Source organism: Saimiri boliviensis, chromosome 4, assembly GCF_048565385.1.
Source record: "Saimiri boliviensis isolate mSaiBol1 chromosome 4, mSaiBol1.pri, whole genome shotgun sequence".
Classification (NCBI taxonomy): domain Eukaryota; kingdom Metazoa; phylum Chordata; class Mammalia; order Primates; family Cebidae; genus Saimiri; species Saimiri boliviensis.
The window spans coordinates 72,206,115-72,228,429 of NC_133452.1; the positions used below are offsets into that span (position 1 = coordinate 72,206,115).

Below are 22,315 nucleotides of genomic sequence, written 5' to 3' on the forward strand. Positions count from 1 at the left end.
GACTAAGGAAGGAACAAAGACGCTGAGTACTTTACCTACACCTCCAGTAAGTCGCAGCCATCTTAAGGAGAAGAGGCCAATCTAGCTCACCCATGAGCCTCCTGTGCTTCCTGCTTATCACCAAGTAAGGCCCCCCAGCTGGGGCCCATAACACAGCTGCCCAACCCTGGGCCAATCACACCAACTGGTAGCAGCTCTGTATTTTGCTGGGTGGAGCTCCAAGAGAAAAGTGAAAGGCCCTCTGCCGCAGCCATTGCTAAATTCCCTTCCCCTGCTTCCTCCAAGCCAGAGAGGACACACACACAACCTAAGCTCACCCCAGAGCTGCAGTGTGTACCCTGGGACTGCCAATCCAAGATCTGCAGCCAGAAATTGAGTGGGAGAAGAGATAATTTCAGAGCACTGAGAGGGAGCGCAGCTGAAATTGAGAGAAATACAGAGGAGCAATGTGGTTGAGCAAGAACCTAACATTATGCTTAAGTGCCATTTACTGGATCACAGCCCAAACTTCAACACCAAAAGTACTTTGCTAATATAACCCCCACCCCTGCAAAAACAAGGACAAGAAATCAGCTGCAAATAAAGATCCTACACAAAGCCTCAGCCCTTTGAAATCATGCAGAAAAGAAGTCAACTGAATGTGCTCAAATTACACCATTCTTAAAGGAACATCAGCACACACAGATAAGAAATAACTAGTACAAAAACTCTGGCAACTCAAAAAGTCAGAGTGCCTTTTTTCCTTCAAACAGCTGCACTAGTCCTAGCAAGGGTTCTTAACCAGGCTGAAATGGCTGAAATGACAGAGAATTCAGAATATGAATAAGAATGATCATTGAGATTCAGGAGAAAGTTGAAACCCAATCCAGGGAAGCCAAAGATTACAATAAAATGATACAACAGCTGCAAGATTAAATGGCCATTATAAGAAAGAACCAAACTGATCTGATAGAGCTGAAAAACAATATCAGAATTTCATAATAACAATTGCACATTTTAACAGTAGAATAGACCAACCTGAGGAAAGAATCTCAGAGCTTGAAGGCTGGTTTCTGAGCTAATTCAGTCAGCCAAAAGTTAAAAAAAAAAATTTTTTTTAATTTAGAAAACGAAGAAATCCTCCAAGAAATATGGGATTTTGTAAAGAGACCACATCTAAGACAAATTGGTATCCCTGAAAAAGAGGGGTAATAAAAGCAACTTGGAAAACATATTTGAGGATATTATCCAGGAAAAGTTCCCAAGTTTCACTAGAGAGACCAACATTCAAATTCAGGAAATATAGAGAACTTCTGCAAGATATTATAAAAGATGACCATCCCAAAGATGCATAGTCATCAGATTATCCAAGGCTCACAGGAAAGAAAATATATTAAAAGTAGCTAGAGATAAAGGGCAGATCACATACAAAGAGAAAACTATCAAGCTAACAGCATGCCTTTCAAAAGAAACCCTACAAGCCTGAAGAGTTGGGGGCCTGTATTTAGCATTTTTGAAGAAAAACATTCCAATCAATAATTTTATATCCGGCCAAACTAAGCTTCATAAGTGAAGGAGAAATCAAATCCTTTCAGACAAGCAAATGCTAAGGGAATTCATTACCACCAGACCTAGCTTAACATAAGCACTTAAAGGAGTGCTAAACATGGAAATGAAACATTATTACTAGCCACCACAAAAACACTTATGTATATAGGCCATTGACACAATAAAGCAACCCTATAATCAAGTCTGCATAAAAACAGCTAACAGCACAATGTCAGGAAAATCCACACGTCAATATTAGCCTTAAATGCAAATGAGGTAAATGTCCCAATTAAAAGGTACAGAGTGGCAAGTTTGATAAAGGAAAGACCCAATGGTAGGCTGTCTTCAAGAGACCCATCTCACATGCAATGACCCCTAAAGGTTCAATGTAAAGGGATGAAGAAAAATCTACCAAGCAAATAGAAAAATGGAAAAATGCAGAGGTTGATTTTCTAATTTCAGACTAAAGAGACTTCAAGGCAACAATAATCAAAAAAGACAAAGAAGGGCATTACCGAATAGTAGAGGGTTCAATTCAACAAAAAGACATAACTATCCTAAACATATATTCATCCAACACAGGAGCACCCAGATTAACAAAGAAAATTCTTAGAGATCTATAAAGAGACTTAAATAACCACACAATAATACTAGGAGGCTTCAACACCTCACTGATACTATTAGATAGATAATTGAGGCAGATAACTAACCAAGATATTTAGGACCTGAGCTCAACACTTGACTAAATGGGGCTAACAGATACTAACAGAATTCCCCATCCCAAAACAACAGAATCTTCTTATCATATGCAAATGGCACATACTCTAAAATTGATGACTCAATTAGCCATAAAACAATCCTCAGCAAATTAAAAAAATTGACATCATACCAATAACATTCTCAGACTAAAGTGCAATAAAAATAGAAATCGATACTAAGAAAATTGCTCAGCACTATACAAACACATAGAAATTAAACAACTTGCTCCTGAATGGCTTTTGGGTAAACAGTGAATTTAAGGTAGAAGTCAAAAAATTATTTAAAAATAATGAGAACAAAGATACAACACATCAGCATCTATGGGACAGAGCTAACACAGTGTTAAGAGAGTTTACAGTACTAAATGCCTATATCAGAAAGTTAGAAGATTTCATGTTAACAACCTAACCTAAAAAACTAGAGAATCATACCTAGAGAAACAAAAGCAAACCAATCAAAAAGCTAACAAAAAAACAGAAATAACCAAAATCAGTGTGTACTAAAGGAAACTGAGATTCCAAAAATCATATAAAGGATCAATGAAACTAGGAGTTGGTTCTTCTAAAGAATAAATAAGATAAATAAACTGCAAATTAGACTAATAAAAGAAAGAGAGATCCAAATAAATGCAATCAGAAATGAAAAATAGGATATTACCTCCAGCTTCACAGAAATACAAAAAACCTGAGACAACTATAAATCTCTATTCACACAAGCTGTAAAATTTGGAAGAAATGGATAAATTCATAGAAACATACAACCTTCCAAGATTGAACGAGGAAAAAAATTGAATCCCTGTACAGACCAATAACAAGTTCCAAAATTGAATCAGTAAGAAAAAGCCTATTGATATGGTTTGACATTGTCCTCACTCAAATCTCATCTTGAACTGTAGCTTCCATAATAACCATGTATCCTGGGAGGGACCTGGTGGGAGGTAATTGAATCATGGGGGCAATTACCTCCCTGCTGTTCTTGTGATAGTGAATTCTCATGAGGTCTGATGGTTTATGAGGGGCTCCCCCCACCATTTCGCTCTGTACTTCTAGATGCCACCACCTGAAGAAGGATGTGCTTGCTTCCCCTTCTGCCATGATTGTAAGCTTCTTTAGGCCTCCCAGTCCTGCAGAAATGTGAGTCAATTAAATCTCTTTTCTTTATAAATTACCCAGTCTCAGGTATGTCTTTATTAGCAGCATGAGAACGGACTAACATTCCTATTAACCAGAACATGCCCAGGACTGGATGGATTCACATAAATAAGAGCTGGTACAATTCCTACTAAAACTACTTTCACAAACTAAGGAAGAGAAACTCCTCTGTATGTCATTCTGTGAGGCAGACATCATCCTGATACCAAAACCTGGCAGAGACACAACAAAAAAAGAAAATCCAGGCCAATATCCTTGATGAACATAGATGCAAAAATCCACAGCAAAGTACTAGCAAAACAAATCCAGGAGCACATCAAAAGCTAGTCCACCACAATCAGGTAGACTTCATATTTGAAATGTAACGTTGGCTCACTATATGCAAATCAATAAACATGATTCATCATATAAAGAAAACTAAAAAACCACTTGATCATCTCAATAGACTTAGAAAAGGCTTTTGATAAAATTCAATATCCCTTCATGTTAAAAACTCTCAACAAACTAGGCATTGAATGACTCAAACTCAAAATAACAAGAGCCATCTATGAAAAAACCACACCAACATCATATTGAATAGGTAAAAGCTGGAGGCATTCCTTTTGAGAACTAGAAGATGACAAGGATGCCTACTCTTAGCACTCCTATTAAAGATAGTACTGGAAGTCCTAGCCAGAGCAATCAGGAAACAGAGAAATAAAGGGGATCCAAATAGGAGGAGAGGAATCAAAATATCTCTGTTTGCAGATGATGAGATTCTATATTTAGAACATCCCACATAGTCTCTGCCCCATATTCCTAAAGCTGATCAACAACCTCAGCAAAGTTTCAGGATACAAAATCAATGTACAAATATCGTAGCATTTGTATATACAACAACGTCCAAGCTGAGAGCCAAATCAAGATTGCAATTTCATTCGCAATAGTCAGGAAAAAAACAAAAACCTAGGAAAACTAGAGAAACAAGAGCAAATCAATCACAAAGTTAACAAAAGAACAGAAATAACCAAAATCAGTGCTGAACTGAAGGAAACAGAGATTCCAAAAATCATACAAAAGATCAGTGAAACTAGAAGTTGGTTTTCCAAAAGAATAAATAAGGTAAATAGACTGCAAACTAGACTAATAAAAGAAAAAGAGAAGAGCCACATAAATGCAATCAGAAATGAAAAAGGGGATATTTTATTACCAGGGAGGTTAAAGAGCTCTACAAAGAGAATTACAAAACACTTCTCATTGAAATTAGCAATGACACCAACAAGTGGAAAAATATTTCATACTCATGAATAGGAAGAATCAATATTGTGAAAATAGTCATATTGCCCAGAGCAATTTACACATTCAATGTTATTGCTATCAAACTAACAATGATGTTTTTCACAGAATTAGAAAAACCTATTCTAGAATTCATATGGAACCAAAAAAAGAGCCCAATAGCCAGAGAAATCCTAAGCAAAAAGAACAAAGCTATAGTATTGTTTGTAGTATAGTTTGAAGTCACATTACCCAACTTCAAACTATATTACACGGCTACTACAATAACCAAAACAGCATGATACTGGTACAAAAACAGGCATATAGACATGGAACTGAATACAGAGCCCAGAAATAAAGCTGCATACCTACAATTATCTGATCTTTGACAAAGTCAATAAAAACAAGCACCAGGAAAAGACCATATTCAATAAACGATGCTGAAATAACTGGCTAGCCATATGTAAAACATTGAAACTAGATCCTTGTCTTATACCATGTACAAAAATCAACTCAAATCCAACTGAATATGGATTAAAGACTTAAATGTAAAACCTAAAATGATAAAAACCCTGGAAGATAATCTAAGAAATAATATTCTGGACATACGCCCTGGCAAATATTTCATGACAAAGACACCAAAAGCAATTCTAACGGAACCAAAAATTGACAAATGAGACCTAATTAAACAAAAAAGCTTCTAGACAGCAACAGAAACTATCAACAAAGACACCCTACAGAATAGAAAAAACATTTTGCTAACTATGCATCCGACAAAGGTCTACTATCCAGAATCTACAATGAACTTAAACAAATTAATATGCAAAAAACAAACAACCCCATAAAAAAAAGTGGGAAAAAGACATGAACAGACATATTTCAAAATAAGACATACATGTGGCCAACAAGCTTATAAAAAAGTATTCAAAATCACTACTCATTAGAGAAATGCAAGTTAAAACCACAATGAGATACTCTCTCACACCAGTCAGAATGACTATGATTAAAAAGTAAAAAATAATAGATCATGGCGAGGTTACAGAAAAAAGGGAATGCTGATACACTACTGCAGGTGGCAATGCAAATTAGTTTAGTCATCGTGGAAATCAGTTTGGCAATTTCTCAAAGAACTTAAAACAGTATTATCATTTGACCCAGCAACCCCATTACTGGGTATAGACCTAAAGTATTAGAAATCATTCTGCTATAAAGACACTGGCATGCATATGTTCATTGCAGTACTATTCACAGTAGCAAAGACATGGAATCAACTTAAATGCCTATCAGTGGTAGACTGGATAAAGAAAATGTGGTATGTATACACCATGGAATGTTATGCAGTCATAAAAAAAGAATGAGATCATGTCCTTTGCAGCAACATGGATGGAGCTAGAGGCCATTATTCTAAGCAAACTAACACAGGAAGAGAAAACCAAATACCACATATTCTCACTTGTAAGTGAGAGCTAAACACTGAGAAGACATGGATGCAAAGAAGGAAACAACAGACACTGGAGCCTACTTAAGGGTAGACATTGGGAGAAGAGGGAAGACGGAAAAACTACCTACTGGGTACTATGCAGATTACCTGGGTGATGAAACAATCCGTACACCAAACCTCCATTACACATAGTTTACCTACATAACAAACCTGCACATGTACCCCTGAACCTAAAACTTAAAAAAAAAAAAATTCAATACTGAAATGCAGAAACCTAACTAGAGAGAAGTAAACACTAAGAAGGCTGTATTACGGTCCATAAAAAAGACAAAATTCCTTTTACATAACGGGCATACAATTTAAAGTATTTTGCTGATTCAAAAGCCTCTCTGAATAATATGATCTTTCTGAAAGAATACCTGACAATGTGAGGGTGTGTGAAACGTGTAATCATATTAATGGAAATAAAAGGCCATCTTACAGATATTCTGCATCGTTTTTGTAGTTTAGAATTAAAATCCTACTTTTTATTTTAGAAACAGACATTTCAGGTAATTACCTCTTTATCTTCTATATTACTCAGTTTTGTTGCATTTAACACACTTTTTTAAAAAGGCTTTCTTTTATGATTTGGCATCTTTGAAAATTCTCTGTGACTGCTAGTTGGCAATTAAGTGCAGTTGATATTGTCTCTTAAATATCAAAAACAACATTATTATTAGAAATATTCAAACCAATCAACAAATTGCCCATGGGCCTAGTTGGTGTCTGTAACATTTAGAGACTTTACTGGGGAAATTAAAAAAACAACAACAAATACCACCACACAATTAATTAATTTATATTCCCATTTATATGGAGATTCATACTGTTACATTTCAAAAGTTAACTGAAATAACATTGAAAAGAAAATTAAATAGGTGTTGAAATAATGTATATTTAGAAATTAATATTTCAAAACATTCTGGCTAATAATTGTTCAGGTTTGCTATTTTATGTCCCTATAAGAAGCAGACTACCATACTCCTTAAGAGTCAAACATGGATTTAAATTCCAGGTTTGCCATTTAGGAATTGTGTGACTTCTTACTTATCCTCTGAGTTAGTACAAATTACTTAGCCTTTGGTATTGTTTCCATATATGCAAAATGGTGATTTTTATACTACATATATATATGTGCACAATGGGTTGTTGTGAGGATTAAATAAGATATGCATATAAAATCCTTTGTCCACCATGTGAATCACAAGAAGTGCTAATAAGTGGCATTTAATCAGCCATCATCATATTGTGTACTTTCATCTTCAAGAAAAACAGCAATCTTATTACCATATATCATTTGCTGTTAGAATTCAACCTCAAAGCTCTGGTAAACAAGATGTGTCTTTAGCCACACATACTGACCATGAAGGTCCATTAGGCCAACTGAATATTTGTCCTTGAAGCATATAATTAGAAACCATTAAGAATATATATAGATCGGGTGCGGTGGCTCACGCCTGTAATCCCAGCACTTTGGGAGGCCAAGGCAGGCGGATCACTTGAAGTCAGGAGTTTGAGACCAGCCTGGACAACATTGTGAGACCCTGTGTCTACTAAAAATACAAAAATTAGTCAGGTATGGTGGCATGTGCCTGCAATCACTGCTACTCTAGAGGCTGAGGCAGGAGAATCACTTGAACCAAGAAGGCAGAGGTTGCAGTGAGCAGGGATTGCACCGTTGCACTCCATCCTGGGTTAAAGAGCAAGACACTGTTGCAATAAAATAAAATAAAATGAGGAATATATAGATATAAACTCAGAAACACTACATGTATTTAAAGACTTTTAAATTTTAACAAATCCTCTTATAACTTGATCTTTGATCCTGAATCCAGAAGCATCTTCTCACCCCAGTCTGCACCCCCACATGGAGCACTATAGTGCCACATTTACCCATGGTGGTAAAGTGCCAAGTGCTCCTTGGCTCAGATGCCAGGAGACGTCTGCTCCCTATTGGAGGGATGTCCAGGTGCCAACCCAGAGAGGACCTAATGGCATCCCAGGACAAGAACAAAGGCCCCCACCATTCAGCTCTGGGGGTACCACCTAACTGGCTCGTGGTTTAGTGACAGTTTGGGAAACATTGTCATCCTCTCTTTATGGATATTTTAAGAGAAACAAATAAAGTATGCTGCCTTACCCGGAAATAGTCGCTGCATGCTGCTAGGACTGCCTTGTGAGCATGGAATTTCTGTTCATCAGCAATCAGGGTGATGTCGCAGAGAATGCCGTCACTCCTCTGCTGATTCAGTGCTGCCAGGACACTGTCATTGTGAGATTCGGAGTGGCACAGCCTCTGGCCTGTCAGCATTTCTTGAATACTACAAAGGAGAGCAATCAAGTCAACGTTTTTCTTTTTACCAGCCCTGTGGCCCAGCCACTCCCTTGCTCCTTGAACATCGACTGAGGCAACACAGGTTCCAGTGCACTCTAAGTGTGACCTTCTGTTCCCTCATTTTCTTTCTCTCCACCATTCTCTTGCTTTCCCTTTTTCTTATTCTCTCTGCTCCCCTGCAGGGTCTTTCTCTCTTTTACTAGTGCTTCTCTTTCTGCATCTGTATGTGTATGTGTTCATCTGTGGCTGCATACTGACCCAGGCCTCCGGACCTGAGAGCCTCTGTTCCTGGGCCCCACCCCTCACATCGCTGAGTGCAGAACTTCCTCTGGATGTGTGTGTGGGCATGTGTATGTGTGTGTGTGTGACCCTCCCCATTCTGTCCCCTCTCTCTAATTCCCTGATTCCTTCTCCACCTTTGTACCTTACCATGTCTCCCACAGCACATAAGACTCTGTTAACACATACAAGAAAACTGAGCAAATGTGAGTCAGGACAAAAAGCGCTACAAGTGACCATTCCATGTAAAAGACAATTAAACCAAAGAAGCTTAGTATTAAGCTCAGGAAATTATGCACCCTAAGAACATCAAAAGGAAAACATTGTAAATGACAACAAATTTAAACTGAAAGTAAGATTTACCTGTATTATCAGCCTTCAATGTCTATGTGTGATCATTATACTAGATTTATGAATGACTACATAATTTTCTTTTTGTTTCTCTTTTGTGAGATTGCTAATCATACCCATTGTGAAACTTACCCCTTCACTCTCTACCCCAACAGAAAACATTTAAGCTTTGTCCTTCAAAACTCCTAGGTGAAGGAAGCTCTAGATCATTCTACAATGATACAGAAGTAATACCATAAACACAAAATGCCAATACAATAATACAGAAGTAATGCCATAAACACAAAATGCAGACTTTCACTTTACAGAGAGCTATGGACATTTCCATGTTAGATCAATGGGAATCTACACAGTGCTCTAAGATCTCAGAACTGGTATTGAACTAGACAGTGATCTGACAGGAATAGGTTACTCCCAGAGTGAAAGCAAGGGCCATCAAGCCCTGTTTCTGGCCAGCAGCCCCATCTCAAAGCTGAGTAAAGATACCATTGGGATGATTGAACATTATCTCTCCCATATTGGTAATTCCTGTATCCAACCCCTAACATACTCAAGAGAGTGTGAAAGAGTTTCTCAGAGGAGCCAGAGTCACCACCAGCCTAGTCTGCATGGTGGGTTTATTTGACAGGGCTCTGCTCAGCCTGTGGTGCCAGTTGGTTGGTAAATTACAGTTAGGTACAAATTACCATCTTAAAATTAACCAAATACTTCCTGTGAAATGCCAGGATGCAGTCATTAAGCTTTATCGGACAGTTTTGACTGAGAAGCATCAGAAACGTCAGAAATATGGAAATAAAAAAACTTGACAGACAGTGATGATATAGGAAGTTCCTGTGGGAAGGTGGGAGGATTATTTTCAGTTGAAATGTAGCAGCGAGTTTTGAAATGGTTACTGTCATTGAATATTCATCTAGTAGCTCAAGCGATAGGCAGACTTTAAAATCAGTAATTCAAAACCACATTCAGAAGCATAAATCATTTTTTTCAAGTTTCTATGCAAAGCCTAGAATGGAGATTAATTAGCATCATTCAATTAATTAGCATCTAAAATCAAGAAATAGAATAGTAACAGAAACATTGTATCAGCCAAGTAAAGCTTTAGGAGAGTCTGAAAAATTTTTCCTAAAAGGATAATTTTCTAATATATTTGACAAACACATAGCGCTTACCATGTCCCATGAACTATTCTTAGTGACTTACAATGTCTAACTCACGTAATCTACACAATAACAACCGTGTGAGGCAGGTACTATTATCCTCTCTATTTTACAGATAGGAAAGCTGAAGGTCCAAGATCAGGTATTTTGAGAACATATCACCAAGAATACAATCGTGTAATTCCTCCTCCTGTTTAAAAAAAGATAAAAAAGGAGGAGGGCAGCCACCATGGCTCGCGCCTATAATCTCGGCACTTTGGGAGGCTGAGGCGGGTGCATTACCTGAGGTCAGGAGTTTGATACCGGTCTGGCCAGTGTGGTGAAACCCTATCTCTACTAAAAACACAAAAATTAGCCAGGCATAGTGGTGCACACCTATAACCCCAGCTGCTCAGGAGATTGAGGCAGAAGAATTGCTTGAACCCAGGAGGCAGAGGTTGCAGTGGGCCAAGGATCATGCCACTGCACTCCAGGCTGGGCAACAGAATGAGAGCCAGTCTCCAAATAATAATAATAATCTGTAAAAATCTGAAGAATCTATGCTGGAGGGGAAAAAAAATCACAAAAGTTCCTATTATTTGTATTACATATAATGAATCTAAAAAATCAGGCTTTCGGAATAATATACATGAACAGAATGACATGAGATAATGGTAAGAAAAGTTTGAAATTATGCTTCAAAAACACTTATCCTCATACTGTGACTGAAAGTTTTGGGATAGAAAATAGATTCTAATTATTATAACCTTAGAAAATATGTTTGAAACTTTCATAACTTATTTTCTCCCCTTTGATATCACCTTAAATGTTAAATAAATGTATTTCAAAATTTCATTTATAGTGGAACAGAAGAATATATTAAGATAATTGCCTTAAAATGTTTCCTTACTCATTTTCCAAATATAGTGCCACAATTCCTGTCCTTATTATTAAGACTGAATCGGTATTTGCCTTTTATATGTCATTTGAGAGTGAATAAATCTTGCCAGGAAAAGAGCAGCTGTAAACTGAGATTTGGCAAAGAATAAAAAGCTCATCTTTGAAACAATAGTGATGCTGCACAATTTCACAAGATCATTCAACTAGGCTTGAAATATTCAAGCTTAAAGAAAACAACAAGCTAAATATTTAAGACAACAGTTGGCACAAGATCCCAAATATTTTCGAACCAATATGTTAGGGATCCTTAAAAGCAGAAACAAATACTCCAACATTTGGCAAGAAATAAAGGCCTCTTAATAAACAAATCATTATTGTATTTTGAAAGTAACTTCCCACTCAACTCTGGTGTAAATTTGTAAAATATCTCAACCCTCTAAATGTTAAGGCACATGTGGTCACAGAACATAGCTGGAAAGGAAAAGGCCCACTTCACCAAGTCAACAATCATAAACGAGGGAGGAGATAAATCAAAGACTATAATGCACCATGTCTACATTAAAATGGGGAGCAGACACATGCTTGCAAACAGCTCCTCAGCATCTAAAACATATACCAAATTAGCAAACTAAGCCTCTCAACTTATAGCAATGGCCCTCAATTTTTTGAAAAATAAAGAAAAAGGAAGAAAAAGTATACCCTAAAACTTCTAAATTGCTGGAAAAAAGACTGAAAGCAAGAGCCATATTTCTCAAAGGAACACAGATCTGAGTGTCATCCTAAAACTGGAAAATGTCTCCCACAGAAGCAATGGTGCCACCTCAAAATTCATCGGTGAGTACAGAGAGTGTTTTGGCTTCCCCAATGCAACCCATTTCTCTGAGGGATGCCCTAGAACTGCATCAATACAAAAGAAAATACATGATATTAATACTATAGTAATACTCTATTGTATTGTATTTTATCAATACTATAGCAATACTCTATTGCAGAGATGCACCAATACAGTAGACACTAAGCACATGTGGTCACTGAGCACTTGAAATATGGCCATCCAAATTGAGATGTACCATGCATGTGAAATTCACAATGGATGTTAAACACAATATGAATAAAAGAAAGCAAAATAGTTCAATATTTCTGTATCGATTACATTTTAAAATTATAATATCTAGGATATGTTGGGTAAAATAAAATATATTGTTAAAATTAGTTTTACCTTTTTTAGGGAAGGGCGTGGTGGCCCACGCCTGTAATCCCAGCACTTAGGGAGGCTGAGACAGGCAGATCATCTGAGGTCAGGAGTTCGAGACCAGTCTGGCCAACATGATTAAACTCTGTCTCTACTAAAAAAACCACAAAAATTAGCCAGGCATGGTGGCACAAGCCTTTAATTCCAGCTACTCAGGAGGCTGAGGCAGGAAAACAGCTTGAACCTGGGGGTGGAGGTTGCAGTGAGCTGAGATCACACCACTGCACTCCAGCCTGGGCAATAAGAGTGAAACTCTGTCTCAAAAAAAAAAAATTAATTTTACCTATTTTAATATGGCTTCCTGAAACTTTAAATTACAAATATGCTTCCCATTATGGTTCTATTGAATACTCTACAAGTTCCCAGGGGGATATGTTCCTCTGTTTTTTCCCTCCTGAACACTGTAAGGGCTTTAGGCAACCCCTGTCAGGTTGCCTGTGCAAACTGCTGTTCCTGTATTCAACAGGGCCCCACTTAGGCCCTCGTGCAACAGTGGAAAGCCCCAGACTTCCTGGGCAGTAGATTGCTTTTTAGTAATGCCAGGGAACAACCATTTGATCAGCGATATGTCAGTATCCAGTAATGGGGAGATAAATAAATGAGGTCTCAGAAAAGAGGATTATTCATAACTTTAAGCCTTTAACTTTCATTCTGGAATTGATTACCAAAACTAATAAATCAAATGCAGAGAACAATGTTTATAATATCATATTCCCTACTGATATGGAATCACTGTTTTAGTGCAAATTGCTACTCTGAGGTTGTAGAGTTAACATTTTTAGTCACAGAAATCCTGTTGGGTTTGATGTTCATAGAAAGAATTTTGACGAGTTCAGTCAGTTTTAGAGTTGTAAATTCCAAAAACAGCAATATGGTTTTAAGCATCTGCATTTCAAATTTTAAAATTCAAGTCAACTTCTATGTCAATGTTTACCTGCAATCTAGATATACAAAAAATATGCAGTAGTTTTAAAGTAAGACTACCAATAAGGTGTTACATACTTACATACCAAAAACAACCAAGTAGCATATTCCCATTTCTTAACCAGGCTACTTTACACAAGAAAAAAAAAGACTGGACAAAAAAAATCTGACAGTAATAATTATGCATAATTATCTCAATTCAGTCTATTGGTGAACTATCAAGTAAGTGTCTTAATCACTTAAATTATGCAGTCAAAATATTTTCATAAAAATTAAAGATATTAATATTTTAAAAATTCTATTTAAGGTGGCAGGCTACTAAAAGACCCTATAATAAAATAATTTTATTTTTTATAGAACACTTTATAATTTATAAATACTTTAAAATGAATTTGATCAATTAATAGCAATGGCCATATTAATAAGCAAAGAAGATACAATATGCTTAGACATTATTAAATAATAAAAACTCTGTAAAAAGAACCTTAATTATAAATGCAGAGTTTTGTTTCCTTCTTTCCCTCATTTATTTACCCAACAAAAATTTATTAAGCCTGTGCCAGGTGTTGTGCTGGGTACAGGGGAGAAAATGGTGAAGAAACCATATGTGGTAGCAGCCCTCATGGAACATTCTGTTTAGTGGGGCAGTTATACATTAATCAAATAATCTGGCCTCTCTAAAGAAATAACACTTGAGCTGCTGGCTGAAGGATGAGAACAAGTTAATCTGGGAAAAAGGAAATAGAAGGTTTTCCAGGCAGGAGAACAGCAAATGCTATGATCCTGTGGCAGGAGGGACCACGGCCCTTACAGAGTGTTTACAGAATGTTAACAGCTAGGAACAAAGGAGAACATGGTGCAGATAAGGCCCGAGGAGCATAGGCCTAAGCCCACTTGTACAGAAATTCTGGGCCAGGTTATCCTAATGGCAATGGGAAGTCACAGAAAAGGTTACTCAAGCTGCAGTACCAAGAGCAGTAGGGGAGACTGGGCCAGATTAGAACAGACCTGGATTGTGGCTGTGGTTCAGGTGCGTGATGGAGTTGGGGCTGGATGGAGCTTCGAAAGGTGAATGGGATTAGGAGCTATTTAGAGGGAAAATCTACAGGTCTTGGTGGTTGGATTATATATGGAGATAAGTGGGAAGAAGATTTCCAGAAAGACGCCTACATTTCTGGCTTATACAACTTGATATTTCCAGAATAGGAAACCAATGAAAGAGGATTAGAATTGTAGAAGAGAATGATAATGAATTTGGTTTGGGACATGTAAAGTTTGAGTTGTCTTTAAGACATCCAAGCACAGACGTCAAATATGTAGTTTGATTCATGGACCCGGAACTCAGAAAGGAGTCTTAGCTAGAGATGTAAATCTGTGACTCATCTGCACAGGGAAAGTGACAACACAGCTGTATCTCAACAACGCAGCTGAGATACAGTCAACCAACAGTCAAAGGTTGCTGAGAAGATACGAAAGATCAATTCTAAGCACAGAGGCGGGTTTGGGCTTAGTTGTGGGAAGGATTGCCTCTTGAGTGGCAGGGCATCAGTGGACCAGAAATATATACTAAAACTCTGGATACTTTTTGGCTTGTTGAATCTAAAGACTTTTGTGGAACTATTCTCTACTAAACAATGTAGGCACGGAAATGTGAATAGCTTGGTTCATCTGGATTGGGGTTTTCTCAAGCAAATGCATCAAAAATACAGGAAATAAGAGAACTTAAGGGTTTAGCAACAGTGATAGAATCTAAACTGGTTAAGAAGGAAAATGAGGAAAAGAAAGGCTGGATGGGTTGGTAGAAAGTGGCAGGGCCAGTAAATGAGACACTACAATGAGGTCAAAGTACAGCCACAGCAGGGGTAAATTAGCCAGCTAGGAGAGGAGGCTGTGATAAGAGTAAACTGGCTGAAGGTGTAATTTCAGAATTAGAGCAATTACCGAGAATGACAAGGTCCGAGTTGTGGCCATGAAACTGGGCAGCTGAGTGCAGGGAGAAGAAGGTCTTTGGAGAAAAGCAAATTGAGGGTCCAAGGACCATGAAGAAGACACATCCTCCATGCTGACATTGAGGGCCCTGGGAGTTTAGTAAAGACTTTGTGATGAGAAGGAAGACTGCAAGCCAGGTGCTGAAGTGCTCAGTAAATACAGGACAACGATCCCGACCACAGTTAGGAAGAGGAGAGCCTAAGAGAGATAAAGAGCACCACCTTCAGAAGAGCATGTCTTTGTTGTTTCTGTGGCTGTGGCTTTCTCAGACAATCAATCTGTGGAGTAATGGTTTAGAAGCAAAATCATGCCCTAGGATGATGACATTCTATCTATCCCTGAAATACATGAGATGTGAGGAAATAATAACGCCGCTACTTTGAGAGAACTACAAGGGAAAGAGTCCTCAGAGGAGAATGGGTCTCGGTGAAGTCGGAGGCGAACAGAGCTTCTCAGGACAAGGAGATGATACAGCACAGCATGTGGTTGTGTTGTGATAATTCCACATGGCACAGTGAGAGCCTGCAAGGTGAGGAAGGGAGAGTTCTGGGTTTGAAGCAGAGGAGACATTACAGAGATGACTGCACTGTGGAACACAGATGACCGTGGGATGGGAGTTGATTAATAAGAACGGGGATGGCAGACTTAAAAGTAAAAACTTATTTTAAGTATGCACACTGATCCTGGTAGCCAGAAATAAATAGCTTGGCTGAGGTGGTGGCAGACAGATACCATGGTCTCCATGTGCTCTATTGGTTGGATGCCAGGTCTACAGCAGGGTTTCTCAGCCTCAGTATTATTGATATTCTGGGGTAGATACGTTTTTTGTTTGTTTGTTTGTTTGCTGTAGGGCACTGCCCTATGCATTGCAAGATGTTTAAAAGGAGTCCTGGCCTCTACCCAGTAGATGCCGATTGTACCCACACTCTCAGTGACATCCAAAAACACTGTCAGATATTGCACAACATACCCTAATGGCAAAATCATCCCCCATTGAGAATCACTGATTGAGAGCAACAGACTCACGTGGGGAATGCAGAGGCGTTACACCTGCTATAGCAATGTCACCATTTTTCAACACATTTCTGGAAAAAATCACCTCTAATAACTTCAGAGTCATGGGAAGAAGCTGGTCTCATTACTTAACAGACACCCAATTCTTAAGAAAAATGTATTCTCCAGGTTTATCATCTCTCTTATCATTTGCTCTGAAGATATTTTGACTGTTCCCTCAGAGGATGATACAGATTTACCTCCAAGTGAGACTATTCAAACGAATGCCATGCATTTTCTCATTGTCTGCCCCTCAGTTTCTGGAAAGTGCCAAGCTCCTTCCTGCCTCAGGGCATGCTCCCCTTCAAGTCTCAGGTATAGAGCCTTTCTCAGGTAGGCATTTGCTTGCTCTGTCTATCCTGCGCTTTTCCTTCGAAGCACTTTCACAATTATTTTTGCATCATTACTGGTGTGCTTATTTAATGTCTGCTTTCCCCTTTTAAGATGGATGGAACTTACCTACTTTATTCATAGCTGGGTCCTCAGCACCAAGCAAAGTGCTTGGCTTAATTAATATCTATTAAATAAATGAATTATTAAAAAGAAATGTGACCATTTTGAGAATAAGCACTGTACTCCCCAAAGTGATTGCTTTAAAAGGGGCTCTCTCTTTCTTTAGATATCTATATGTGTGTGTGTGTGTGTGTGTGTGTGTGTGTGTGTTATACACACACACACACACATATGTACAATGTTCTGATTCTTTTTTTAAAATCATATACCGTTACAGTAGCATTTTGTTTAAGGGAAATTAGCATCCTAAATAAGAAAAAAAAATTTAAAAGTAGTATCATTCAAAGAAGCAGGAAACATATTTAGGTTTGACAAATAACTAGGTCACAGCAGTTAGTCCTTGTGCCACCATAGAAAATTCACAAAAACTATAACTAGTTTGTTGATTCCTTCAAATATGCATTAAGTCCCTGCTCTGTGCTTGATCCTGGAACATGCAATGCACCTATTTCAGGGCTCATTACACTATGCAGGGACATACCCTGCAGGGCATACCTGAGGCAGCGTTCAGACGGCATTTTCCAGCTGGGTTCCTCAGATTCTCAGCCTTAGAAGTGTGCAGAGGAATCAGCAAGCATTCCAGCTGAATAAAAAGACAAGGGAAAAGGGTGCATTGAGCTAAATGCAGAAAAGCACACTCTGGGTCCTTATGATGCTAAAGCTTTTGAATTCCAGGGAGGCAGCATGGAGAGTTTTACTGTCCACATAAAACATTCTGACACAATCCTCTTTTACAAAACAAGTAATGATTCTGGATATTTTTTAAGTTTGTTCACATCATTGAAGCTTCAAGGACTAGAAAGTAAAATACGCTTGAGAATCAACAATAGTCATTAAATGTTGACGTAAAAAATAAAACATCAGATGGGATGGCCAAAGGAAAAAGATTAAGACTTGATAAATAAAGATACAATGATCTAAACCACAAATACTAGTTGACTTGTCGTTTACAGATATTTTATTTTCCCTCCGAATATGATTAGTGGAATTAAAATCAAGTACCTCATGGCTAAGTGTCTATAGAGATATCATTTTCTATTCAAGAAGCAGATTTCTAAAAAGTAGGTGGAAAAAATAACATAGGGAGGATAAAAATTAGCAGGAGATAAAAAATGGATTCTTACAGGGGCTTAAAGATTGCATAACTGAAATACATAACAGGATGCAGTTGTCAGGCTTGAAACTGCTCCTTGGCTATATACTTACTCATTTAGTGCCTACCCCCAACACCTGTCTTTGCTTTTAATCATTGGAGTAACTCTGACCAGAAAAATAAACTATTTGAATAGTCTGGGTCCTGGTCAAGGACCATGCTTTACAACCCTCATTAGAGGGTCTAACTCCCATTTTCTAATACACCCAAGTGGCTAAATTAATTATAATCTGGATAAGCTAAATAGGCTTCCTTCTGGCTCAATTTTATTTTGAAAAACAATAACAGGATGAAAATGCTGATGAAAGGAATATGTTAAGCTGTGCCTATTTCTCCTGATTTGTATAAAAGAGCTATGATTTACAATCTGACTGAAATATATTTGTTATATTGTGTACAAACCCTCAATTGGTCTGAGTGCATAATACTTCATATAGTATAAGTTGGTTAAGTATTCCATTTTATTGAACATTAGGTTGTTAGGTTGTTTTGAACATTTTTCATACAACTATATTTTTGTTTCTTATTTTCTTTTTTTAATTATTAAAAATAGTATGTCTCTACTTTCCTTTCACTTAAATTTAAGCCTTAAGAAACCTAAAAGTGAGTGTCATTTTTAATTCCTCCATTACAACTAAGCAGCACAGGCAGTCAGAATAATTCAAGGCATGTTGTTTAATTAGCCAAGAGACTTGCTTAGCAACCTAATGTTGCTACAGTGTCCTTTCAGAATCTAGGTTATAAACTCCAGTCTTTTGTAGCCTAACACAAACTCCAACAGACATGGACACTTGAGCTTTAAAACTGCAAAGAATATTTATTACTATAAGGAGGTGTAAAACCTTAATCTTTCTGAAAGTCCAATGTTTTTAAAACGCTTCCAACAATTGAATGGAGAACAAAAATCCTAAAATTAAAATAATCCCAAATTAAATGGCACATCTAACTTGATATGTTTCATTTCAAACATGATCATTAAAAATAAGACAAATGAAATTCTATTCTACAGACATTTATCGTTTGGAGACAAATTCACTAAATCAGGTGTTTTCAAAAATTGTTAAATTATTATCCTACAAAGCTAAGGGAAATGGACATCATTTTAAAGATCACTTAACTAGGTGTCCACCAGTGGTAGACTGGATTTTAAAAATGTGGTACACATACACTATGGAATACTATGTATTAATAGCTATAAAAAAGAAGAAAATCGTGTCCTTTGCAGCAACATAAATGCAACTGGAGGCCATCATCCAAAATGAATTAACGCAGGAGCAGAAAAACAAATACCACAAGTTCTTCTCACAAGCGAGTTAGGCGTTGAGTATCCTTAGGCATAAAGATAGGAACCACAAACTTTGGGGACAACTAGAAAGGGGCTGGGAGAATGGGCTAAAAAACTACCTGTTAGATACTATGCTCATTACCTGGGTGATGAGATCATCTGTATCCCAAACCTCAGCATCATGCAATATACCCATGTAACAAACCTACACGTGTGCCTGCTAAATCCAAAATAAAAGTTAATTTTTTTAAAAAAGGTGAGTTAAAATGAGTTACGGGTTAATCAACCTGGAAAAGGTTTGTTATTATTTACTATTTTTACTACATATTATTTACTATTTATTATTCCCTATGTCCTCTATATATTTATATACTAAACTAAAATGTCTACATTGAATTAAAATTTGTTAGCAAATACATTTGTTTCATAAAAAGTTTCCCTCACCCTAAGTAGAGCAAACAGCATGGCTACTTGTGAGCTCCAGCCAGCCAGACCTCTTCTCCCTCTTCCCACCTCCTTGCACTTTTTCCCATGTCTGGTATATGGATTAATCCAAGGCTGTTTTCCTCCATAGCCCAGGGAGATCCAGGCCAGTCTCCTGCAGTTCCTCTCCTGCAGTTCCCCTCTGCAGAATCCAGAAATGATCAGAGCTGAGCCAGCTGAATGCTGAGCAATATGAAGAAAGGCCAGAGTTGCTCTCCAGGTAGCCAGCATTTAAGGCTGCTCACAGACTCTCAGAGATAGAATCACATTTATCACAACCCCCAAGGGAGTGTTATGTGGGGCTTCAAGTATATGAGGTGGCTTTTTTTTTTTTTTTCCTGTCACTTAAGAGTGATCACCTTTGAGATCTCTTTCATCTGTGGCCATCTACAATCTCCTGAGCCGTTGGCACGACAAAGATTCTCTTCCAGACCAAACTCTAGTCAGGCTCTTCTGAGCTCTTTCTCAAGCAGGCCCTGTCCTTGGGCCCTCAGGAGCTTTGTGGTCAAACACTGAATAATGAAAATGTTATTTTGGTGAACAGAGAATTTATTGATTTTAGTAAACATTTAAAGACAAGGAATATATAAATAGTTAAGGAAACATGTTAAAATTTTAAGTATCCATCAGCCTCTCAGTTCAGCTTAATGAACCCAGGAAGGAGGAAGGGATTTGCCTCTGTTGCATAACTACTATAAAAAAAACAAGGCAGGGAGGGTACCAGAATAGCCACCCCAAAATATGCCTCCTTAGCACATGCATCATTTTGACCTAAAAGCCATTGAGAACCAGCAGATGCAAGAATAACTCTAAATACAGGGTGCCGTTCTCCTTTTGTAAAGAAAATTTACACTTATAAAGAAAATTTTCATAATTTCTTTTTGTAAAAGGTCTCTTGCTCTTCTGGACCAGGAAGAAGAGGACTCTTAACTCTTATCAACGGAGAGGGTACTGACTTCAATCTGCACAACAAACCTTACTGAACAATTCTTATTTACAGTAATTTTCCTGGTCATCTTTCCATAACTTGTCATTCCCATACTGAAGCCCCGAACCCCTTTTCCTCTGATTATCCTAAAACCATATATAAGGCCAAGTTCTAACCACTCCTTTGGGTTACTCATCACTGGGTGCTCCCATGTGTATCTGTGATGAATATGGAAATGCATCTGTCTTTGGTGATCTAACATACAGGGGCCCTGCTGAAAAAGCTAAAGTAGATAGAGGAAAAAGATTTTCTCCCTCCCCTACAACAGGCACAGTGGTTTTCATTTAACAGTGTAAAAGTTCAGCTACTGTAATATATCTCAAAGTGAGTAACGACCCCCAAAAGACTAGCAGCACAAATTTCAGTCATTGTGATTAAAAACACAACCAAATAAATCTAGCTTGCAAACAAAAATAAAACCTATATTATACAAAATGAAGCTGTTTGCACATATCGATGTACAACTAGGCTAGGCTAGTTTCTTACCTTTTCCAAGACTCAATTTCTTCATTTTCTAAAAATACAGATAATACCACCTTGTCACAGGGCTGTATAGTGTCTATAGTGTACCTAGTGCAAGGACTGACACATCACAGGGTCTCCATAAACATCATTGTGTGTCTTTTTTTGTTACAGAATACAGATATGAATCATGTAGTGATTTGCTCCAGTGACAGATATCTCAATTTTTTCTTTTGTTTACTTTTTCCTGATGTAGTTCAGATGCCAAATACTAGTGTTTTTAATACCAAAAATGTGGACTGTTCTCAAGACAACTTTACTGCTGATGAAGACTCAGAAACCCCCCTCCAAGCTCTCCAGAGGAAGCTACTCATTTACCCCCAGAAACACAGCACACATTTCTTAAAATATAGCAATTTTTTTCACATAATTGAAATTATTTACTGCCCTCATCCTTAGGAAATGTTCATTAGTGGAATGTCCTTCATTTCTAGTAAGTCCCTGTTTTTTATAATCTTAATTTTTTGTTTCCTTTTTATTATTATACTTTTTGAGATACATGTGCAGAATGTGCAGGTTTGTTACATAGGCATACAAATGCCATGTTAATTTGCTGTACCCATCAACCCATCATCTATATTAGGTATTTCTCCTAATGCTTCCTCCCCTATCCCCTCAACCCCAACAGGTTCCGGTATGTGATGTTTCCCTTCCTGTGTCCATGTGTTCTCATTGTTCAGCTCCCACTTATGAGTGGGAACATGCAGTATCTGGTTTTCTGTTCTTGTGTTACTTTGCTGAGAATGATGGTTTCCAGCTTCATCCATGCCCTTGAAAGGGACATGAACTCATCCTTTTTTATGGCTACATACTATTCCATGATGTATATGAGCCACATTTTCTTTATCCAGTCTATCATTGATAGGCATTTGGGTTGGTTCCAAATCTTTTCTATTGTGAACAGTGCTGCAATAAACATACATGTACATGTGTCTTTATAGTAGAATAATTTATAATCCTTTGGGTATATATCCAGTA

The 22,315-nt window shown here is 37.6% G+C and overlaps 1 protein-coding gene across 3 annotated transcripts in view; it reads right to left on the reverse strand.

The window, feature by feature from the left end:
* KLHL32 (kelch like family member 32) overlaps window positions 1–22,315 on the reverse strand; it is a 217,667-nt gene that overhangs the window by 152,631 nt on the left and 42,721 nt on the right. For all 3 annotated transcript variants that reach the window (XM_003922918.4, XM_039467803.2, XM_074397685.1), the window contains exons 2-3: window positions 17,402–17,489; window positions 8,315–8,495 (exon numbers count right to left, since the gene is read on the reverse strand). In XM_003922918.4, coding sequence (XP_003922967.1) covers window positions 8,315–8,495; window positions 17,402–17,424 — 204 coding nt within the window. In that variant the 5' untranslated portion in view covers window positions 17,425–17,489. The remainder of the gene's footprint in view (window positions 1–8,314; window positions 8,496–17,401; window positions 17,490–22,315) is intronic.